An 8,903-nucleotide genomic window follows, 5' to 3' on the forward strand; every position below is an offset into this window, starting at 1 on the left:
ACCCTCACCGCTCGGTACTGCAGCAGCTGCGCCATCTGCCGGTAGGCGCGGTCCCTGCCGCCAGGGCCGGGCTCCTCCGGGAGGTAGTGCATGTGGGCCAGGGCTGTCTGCAGCAGGAGCTGCGGCGCACGACCCTGGCACTGCTCTTCCGGAATGAAAGACCTGAAAGGCGGGATCCGTGGGGGGAAGGGGCCTGCGGTTAGGAGGACGGGCGGTGGGATGCAGGGCTAGAGGGCCCCAGTGGTGGGAGAGGTAAGGATTCGGGGGAAACTTCACATGGCCCCAGATCAGAGAAACCAACACACGCCACCACCCCGGGCATCTGCCGTCGCACCTGGCCACGGTGGCGGTGACCCCGAGCGCGGTCATGGCGGTGAGCACGTGCTCCACGGCTAGCACGTCCTCGTCGTAGACGGTGAGCACAAGCAGCGCGGCGAGGAGTGCGCCCGCGAAGAAAACGAGCTGGCGGGCCAGCAGAGCGCGTAGGGGCGCGGGGGGCGCAGCGGTGCGCAGGAAGGCGGCTGCGGGGCGGTAGGCGCGGGCCAGGCGCGCGCGCAGCTCGTGCGGCAGCTCGTTGAAGTGGCGCAGCTGCAAGCGCGCCAGGCGGGACCAGCCGCGCGCCCCCAGCGCGCCAGGCTCGCGCCGCAGCAGCTCCGCGTGGCTATAGAAGACGTGCAGAACCTGCCAGGCCAGCACCAGCGGGCTCAGCGCCAGGTTCAGGGCGGCCAGCAGCAGCACTGTGCGCCCCCAGCGCGCTGCTAGGGCGCCCCGCTGGTCGCTGCGCTTGTAGGCGTGCGGCAGCTCCCAGCCCCCGCGGAAGAGCGAGAAGGGACCGCGGAAGAGCAGCAGGTCGACATTGAGCGCCAGGCCGCGGCTGAGGAAAGCGGCACTGCCTCCCCAGGGCAGCGGGCAGCGGGCCGGCAGCAGGCCTTTGTTGGCCAGCGCCACCTGGTAGTTGGTGTAGCGCAGGATGCGGTGGTGGATGTCCAGCTCTGTCAGGGGCCGCGGCTGCACGCACAGGCCCCCGCTCCGCTGCAGCGCCAGGAGGCGGGACTGCACCTCTGCCCACGGAACCGAGCTCAGCTCCTCCTGAAAGGGGCACTGATGAGAGCCAGCGACCCCCCATTCCTCTCCACAGTGATGCTCAAGCTCCACACTCCTAAGTGTGCGGCCTGAAAACCCGCAAACTCAGTTTGCGATCACAAACTCGCCATGGCCAAGCTACATCCCTCATCGTCCCCCTCCCACCTTTCTCTTTCTGCCCTCCCTTAACCCTGTCACTAACAAGGGCACGCCCTACTTCCTTCATCCTCTTCTAAACTGCCCTGTTCCTCATCATCCCTGCCATTCATGTGGCCAGTAGTCATGTACTTCCTGGTGACGCCTCCAGGTGCTGGACCTGGCTTCTCAGCTCCTTCAGGGCCTGAGGCCCCCTCAGTTGTACACACAAAACAGAATGGCTGGCCAGGGGCGGTGGCTCACACCTGTAATCCCAGCACTTTGGGAGGCTGAGGCAGGCAGATCGCCTGAGCTTAGGAGCTCGAGACCAGCCTGGGCAACACGGTGAGACACTGTCTCTACTAAAAATACAAAAAATAGCAGGGCATGGTGGTATGCACCTGTGGTTCCAGCTACTGGGGAACAGAGGCTGCAGTGAGCCAATATCGCAGCACTGCACTCCAGCCTGGGTGAAGGACCCAGACCCTGTCTCAAAAGAAACAAAACAAACAAAAAAACAAAAAACCAGAATGTCTGGCAGTTCGTGGGAGAATCTCTCCTTCCCATTTCCACTGCACCCACCAACTCTGCAACAGAATCCTCCCCACCTTCTGCCTGGGCACGCTTTACACTCCCAGCCCCACTCGACTCCAGGCCATCTTCAGCTCTGTCACCAGAAGCCTTCCCAGGACCTGGGCTATGTCCACATCTGGCAGTGGGGCACTGTCAGATCTCATCTGGAGGCTGCAAACCTCACTTCAGCCCAGTTTCACTCAGCTTTTCCAGTCCAGGTTAGTCAAGTCCCCCAGGCTGGCCTCTCCAGTCCATCCCAGTGTCTTCCCTTCCCTTCCCCTGGAAGGAACAGGGGAGGAGGGGAAAGAAGGGAGGAGGAGAACGAGACGGGTGAGCAGTCTCCCGCCAGAGCCAATCCGAGGTCCAGCTTCCGCTCTCACCACCTCCGCTTCCCTGGCCTCCTCCCTCCCGTCTGCTCAGGGGCCTTCTAAGACCTCTCCCCTTGCTGCACATAAAGGCTGTGCAGAGGGCTCCGGACCTCTCAGGGGAGCAAGGGAAGCAAGCTGCAGAAGGCTACCTTCAAGCTGTGCCTCAAAGAAAGAACTTAGATACAGAGGAGGGAGGAGCATATTCAAGATGGTGAGGAAACAAAGGGCAGAGCATAAGCAGTGGACAGTGACAGGCCAATGCAGTGGCTTCCTGCAATGCGGGGGATGGCTTTGAAGGCTCTGTTTTAGGCTGGTGGGTCCATCTCCTCACTGCAGCTTCCAAAAGCTCATGGCTTTTCCCCATCTTTCTGCACTGGGGCTTGGAATGTGCTCCCCTCCCCTCCTGTCCTGCCCTTCGAAACCCAACCCAAATTCCTCCAGCTCTGAAAAGCCAGATGACCGCCCTTTCTCTTTTCTCTAATCAATGTTTTTAGCACAAACACGTAACTATATGTCATCTTATATGAGCCATCTAAATAAACTAAACTCCTTTAGGGTAAAGGCCATGCTCTCTAAGTTGTGGTAGCCCCCTCCTGACATTATTCTGGGCCTAGGGCAGATGTCAATAAGACCTTGCTCTTTCTGCCCTCTTTCCAGTTGGCCCTTCCACCTGTACAGTCCCACTTCTTCCCCTCTCCTCTGCCCACCCTCTCACGGCACCCTCCGCACAGACACAGCCACCCAGCTCACCGGGGGGATGTGCAGGGCCTCTCTGTAAAACACCTGGATGTCCCAGTAGCTGAAGAGGTTGCAGACTGAGCGAAGCAGTTGGACCAGCCAGAAGCCCGCAGCCAGGACCAGGAGGAGGACCAGCAGCGGGTTGGAGCGGATCCTGTATGGGGTTGGGCAGGCAGTGGGGGAGAAAGGTGGGCGCCTGAGAAAGAGGCAGACCAGACTTCGGGAGCGAGGAAAAACCGTCATGAGGAGGGGGATCTAGCTAGACCAGCAGCTCTCAAAGTAGGGCCCGGGGCAGGGGGTGGGTGCTGAAGTGGCCTTCACAAGTGTACAAAGTCAAACTTTCTCCAAATAATACTAATGCTTTCTGATGTTTTCATTCTTGTTCTCTGAGTGTGCAGTGGAGTTTTCCAGAGGCTACAAGACACGTGAACATGTCACATCACACTGACAGCTGATGAAATGTGTGCTTGTACACTCTTTTTTTTTTGAGATGGAGTCTTGCTGTGTCGCCCAGGCTGGAGTGCAGTGGCGCAATCTCGGCTCACTGCAACCTCCACCTCCCGGGTTCAAATAATTCTCCTGTCTTAGCCTCCAGGGTAGCTGGGACTACAGGTGCCCGCCACCACACCTGGCTAATTTTTGTATATTTTAGTAGAGACAGGGTTTCACCATGTTGGCCAGAATGGTCTTGATCTCCTGACCTTGTGATCCACCCGCCTTGGCCTCCCAAAGTGCTGGGATTACAGGTGTGAGCCACCACGCCGGGCCACGCTCTTACATTTTAAAGTTGTTCTCAGCTACGATTTCCTTCTTTTTTTTTTTCCTTTTTATTGAAACAAGGTCTCTCTCTGTTACCCAGGCTGTAGTGCAGCAGCAGAATCATAGCTCCTATCTCCCTGCCACATAACGGCCCAGCTCTGGTACAGTTATTTGGTTGGTTGGCAAAGAGAACATTGCAATCCACGCATTCAGGGAGGAAGGTTGTGAAGGCAACAATGAAAATGAATCGTCTGCTGGGAGGGAAGAGGGTGTAGGGATGCTGCAGTGATCAGAGACAGTCACTGTCTTAGCCTCCTGACTACGCTTAGCTAGGACTGCAGGTATGCGCCACCAAGCCCAGCTAATTTTTACTTTTTATAGAGATGTGGTCTCACTTTGTTGCTCAGGCTGGTCTCAAACTTCGGCTTCAAGCAATTCTCCTGTCTCAGCCTCCCAAAGTGCTGGGATTACAGGTGTAAACCACTATGCCTAGCCTGATTTTAATTTTTTATAAGGTAAAATGTAGATAGATACGACTCCCATAAACAAGAACTTTTTAGGATTCTCAACCAATTTTAAGTGTATTAAGATACACTTAATGCACCTTAATTAAGATACACTTAATAGGCCAGGTACAGTGGCTCCCAAAGTGTAATCCCAGCACTTTGGGAGGCCAAAGTGGGTGGATCACCTGAGGCCAGGAGTTCCAGACCAGCCTGGCCAACATGGTGAAACCCTGTCTCTACTAAAAATACATGTGGTGATGCACGCCTGTTATCCCAGCTACTGGGGAGGCTGAGGCAGGAGAATCGCTTGAACCCGGGAAGTGGAGGTTGCAGTGAGCCAAGACCTCACCATTGCACTCCAGCCTGAGCAACAAGAGTGAAACTCTGTCTTAAAAAAAAAAAAGATACACTTAATACACTTGAAGTACAACTTAAAGTATATTAAGTGTATTTTTGGTCCTAAGACCAAAAGCTTTGAGAACTGCTGATCTAGATCACGGGACAAAGTGGGACTCCTGTCTACTCCTCTACCCGCTGCCCATGCTTCACCCCCAGGGCCCCACCAGGTTGTCACTCACCTCTCAGCACACTGGGCTGAGGGTAGGATGGTATCTGACAAGGTCACTTTGCTGTGGAACGGCCCAGGTCTGGTACGGTTACTTTGTTGGTTGGCAAAGAGAACATTGTAATCCACACATCGAAGGAGGAAGGTTGTGAAGGTGACAATGAAAATAAATTGTCTGCCGGGAGGAAAGGGGGTGCCGGGATGCTGCAGTGATCAGGGACAGCCAGGTGGGCTCCTGCACTGGCCCCCAGAGCAGCCCATGGTTATCCTCCCCGACCCTGCCCCTGCTGAGCCCCTGGGCTGCTTGGGAAAGCATGGGATGGAAGCAGCTGGCACAATTAAGGAAGCAAAATGACAGGAGGAACCCATGGGCCCAGGGGACCGAGTTCCGGACCCAGGCTAAGCGTCTCACCCCAGCTGGAAGACATCCTCCAGCAAGATGCAGGCAAAGCCATTCCGCTGGTGGTAGCTGTAAATGTGACTGCGTGTCAAGGAACAAGCCTGAGGCACGGGGGGCCTCTCCTGAGGACGCTCCCCTCAGCCCCAACAAGTCTCCCACCCATGACGCCCTCACGGAGTCTCCCTGCCAAAAACAGTGCCAGCTCCAGGAGGACCTTCCCATGCCACCTCTGCAGGCCTAGTACAAAGGATATCTTGGTGAAGAAGCTGTCCAGGTTCTGGATATGATGCCAGGAGCCTGGGCACAGAGGGGAGAGTGTCGGCCCCTGGCATGTGATCAATTCTCCACATTCTCAACCCGCTGCCAGAGGCCCAGCCTGGGGTAAACACTGGAGCTCCCAGGCACCACTAACCCTCTCCCACCCACACCCACACACATACCTCGGAGCCCTTCAGGGACGTAAAGCAGGGGTTGCTGTTCCTCCCCGTGGATGGGTGAGTCTTGGGACCCCTCAGGGTCACAGTCCTCCAGCCGCTCATAATCCTGTTCAGGGATCAAAGGGCCTACCCGCAGCCCAGGAGAGTCCTGGGGGCACTGGTGTGAGGGAGGGGGGGTCGCCGGGGCCAGGGGTGGGGTGGAGTGGGATCCCCAGGAGGGAGATGCAGAGGCAGGTGTCATTGCAGGTTGAGCCTGTGTTGGGGGGGTGGCTGGGATAGGGAGACCACTGTGGCAAGGCTGAGAAGCCCCTGTCCCCTGTAGCACTGAGCAAGGGGGCCCTGCAGTGGGAGGGGAAAATGAGGAGCGGGAGCTTCTTGTATGAGGGGCAGGGGACAGAGAGAAGATGGAGATCCTCCCTCCCCCAGGTCCCCGGCATGAAGGAGGAGGAGGAGGTGGCAGTGGCATGGGGAGGAGGGGCACCGATCCGGGCCCCAGGTCTCCCCACCGCCCCAGCCGCCTTCTTCTCCCCCCCCAGCCCATTCGGCTCACCATCAGGCCACGGCTTCTCCAGAAAGGTTGGAAGGATGGGAGCTGTTGCTGCTTCCACAAAGGTCTGTGACACTGAGCTGGGACTTCAACAGGAACAATGACAACAACATTACTAGGTGACTCAGACTAGGCAGGCCTCAGGCGTCCCAGCTCTCAGTCACCTGTCTGATCACTCACACCCCTTCCAGGGCAACCCGAGGCCAAATGCCTCAGGGCGTGAGAGGGGCATCAGTTTAAGAGGAGGGGCTAAAGAGCACATTGAGATGAGAAGATTCCTATTATCTCCATCTTCAGACCTTGAATGAATGAAAGATAAAAAGAACAGCAGCCAAAATGACAAAAGCAAAAAGCAAAATCGTGTTAGAGCCAGGTGTGGCGATGTGTGCTTGTGTTCCCAGCTACTCAAGAGACTGAGGTGGGAGGATGCCTTGGTGCAGGTTACACTGGAACAGTATAGGTTACAGTGAGCTAGATCTAGCCACTACACTCCCGCCTGGGAAAGATCCTGCCCCCTGCCACCACCCCCCCAAAACATCCTATTAAAGGATTGTAGTTGGGCGCGGTACCTCACACTTGTAATCAATCTCAGCACTTTGGGAAGCCGAGGAAAGAGGACTGCTTGAGGCCAGGAGTTCAAGACCAGCCTGGGGAACAGAATGAGAAGACTCCATCTCTACAACAAATCTTAGGGCCAAGATGTTAACTATTTCATTTCTTAAGAGTGTACCTCCCCTACTTCCCTCCACACACACTACAGTGATCAACAGGGAAATGTTTTGTGACGAAAATAGAAAAGAAGAAGTAAAGGGGCCAGGCATGTTGGCTCACACCTGTAATCCCAGAACTTTGGGAGGCCCAGGCGAGAGGATCACTTGATGCCAGGAGTTCGAGACCAGCCTGAGCAACTTATGGAAACACCATCTCTACAAAATCTAAAAAACAAACAAAATAATTTCCTTTCTTTTTGAGACAGTCTCACTCTGTCACCCAGACTGGAGTACAGTGGCACAATCTCGGCTCACTGCAACCTCCACCTCCCAGGTTCAAGTGATTCTTCTGCTTCAGCCTCCTTAGTAGCTGAGACTACAGGTGTGGGCCACCACACCCAGCTAATTTTTTGTATTTTTAGTAGAGATGGGGTTTCACCATGTTGGCCAGGCTGGTCTTGAACTCCTGACCTCGTGATCCACCCGCCTTGGCCTCCCAAAGTGCTGGCATTACAGGCGTGAGCCACCCCACCTGGTCAAAAATAAATTTTTTTAAAAGAATAAGAAAAGGCTGCATGTTTTATTGGTCTGAGGGGCTAAGGAAGAGAAGAGGGGAGCCTGACTTTGCAGCCAAGTTGGGGAAAACTAAGAAGAGAAGGTGAAGAAAGGAAAGGCAGCTATCTTGGATTTGAGAGTTGGTTTGGAGAGCTTAGAGTAGAAAATTGGGGTTCTCTGAAAGTTCCATTCCGTTTCCATCCTTATCATTTTGAACTGTGACATTCTCTCAAGTCCGGATCCTACTTCTGGGACCCCCTGAAAAGCATCAGGGCTGAATTAGAAGGGAGGACAGCTATGAGTCTGGGACTTGGAAGGATAATTTGGGTACCCAAGGAGGAGCTGAACTGAGTTCCTTGTTTTCACCTCAACAAGGAGGAGGAGACCCAGGCAGCTGGTCTGGTGGCTTGCCCAACGCCATTCTTGAGGCCCTGAATCACCAGGTTTCCTTCTAAAGCCCATTACTGAGATGCTGACTCAGCCACCAGGTGTCAAGGTCTCTAGGGCTTAGGCCTAAGGGCTGATGTTAGGGCCAGTACCCCTGAAATGGAGATGGACACTGTGCTTCCCAGATTATTCACTGGAGGCAATCATGGAAATCACCCACAAAACTTGAATCCAGATGTGTCTGCTTTTCTCCTTCTGTGTGGGGTATTGTAGTAGTAGCTCAGGTCTTGCATGCCTTTATCTCTGAGCAGGAGGCAGAGCTATGAAAACAAGACCCTGTCCTTCTAGAGGTAGCAAAATGGAATCCCACATTGCAGAGGGGCCAGGAAATTCCCATAATCTTTCTATCTGTCAAGATGGGTTATGTGGGGTGTTGTTTAGTCTCTCCCCCACCTTGCTCACCCAGTGTCACTCAGTATCATGGCTATTCCACCATAGTCACAATAGGACGCCCCCTACACACCAAGAGCTCCCCAGCTCAACCCCAAACTAATCCTGGGACATTGTCCTACCTAGTTTCACCCTGAATTCATTCTCATTGACAGCCTCCCTACCACCACTCCCAATTCAAGTCAATTTATTATAAAGGGCACTTTTCCTTGCCAAGCATTTGGAAGGGAAGAGGACAGAGGAATAAAACAGAGCCACTACCCAACAAGAAGCTGCAGCCCAGTGGGGAGACAAATACGCAAACAAGTAATTACAGGGAAGAAATGAGTGGTGCAAATTCTTTGGCAGGAGCCTGAGGCAAGTCATTCTGACCCGGGTGAGGAAGGTATCTGCGAGGCAGAGAGATCTGAGGCCGCGCCTTGATAAATTACAGGCCCTCCATACCAATAGTTCTCAATGTCTGAGGCGTAGGGCAAGAGTGTCAGAATCACCAGGGGAGTTCTTCCCCAAGTACATATGACTGTGGGGAAAAGAAAGAGAGATCAGATTGTTACTGTGTCTGTGTAGAAAGAAGTAGACATAGGAGACTCCGTTTTGTTCTGTACTAAGAAAAATTCTTCTGCCTTGAGATGCTGTTAATCTGTAACCCTACCCCCAACCCTGTGCTCCCTGAAACAAGTGCTGCGTCAA

General features: G+C 54.5%; 1 protein-coding gene across 2 annotated transcripts in view; it reads right to left on the reverse strand.

Annotated features, from left to right (window-relative positions):
* The window catches only part of ATG9B (autophagy related 9B), an 8,971-nt gene extending 3,773 nt beyond the window's left edge, over positions 1–5,198 (reverse strand). For both annotated transcript variants that reach the window (XM_054559981.1, XM_009243433.3), the window contains exons 1-5: positions 5,140–5,198; positions 4,741–4,902; positions 2,910–3,051; positions 335–1,089; positions 9–162 (exon numbers count right to left, since the gene is read on the reverse strand). In XM_054559981.1, coding sequence (XP_054415956.1) covers positions 9–162; positions 335–369 — 189 coding nt within the window. In that variant the 5' untranslated portion in view covers positions 370–1,089; positions 2,910–3,051; positions 4,741–4,902; positions 5,140–5,198. The remainder of the gene's footprint in view (positions 1–8; positions 163–334; positions 1,090–2,909; positions 3,052–4,740; positions 4,903–5,139) is intronic.
* Between the last annotated feature and the right edge of the window lie 3,705 nt (positions 5,199–8,903).

Source organism: Pongo abelii, chromosome 6 (assembly GCF_028885655.2).
Source record: "Pongo abelii isolate AG06213 chromosome 6, NHGRI_mPonAbe1-v2.0_pri, whole genome shotgun sequence".
Lineage (NCBI taxonomy): Eukaryota > Metazoa > Chordata > Mammalia > Primates > Hominidae > Pongo > Pongo abelii.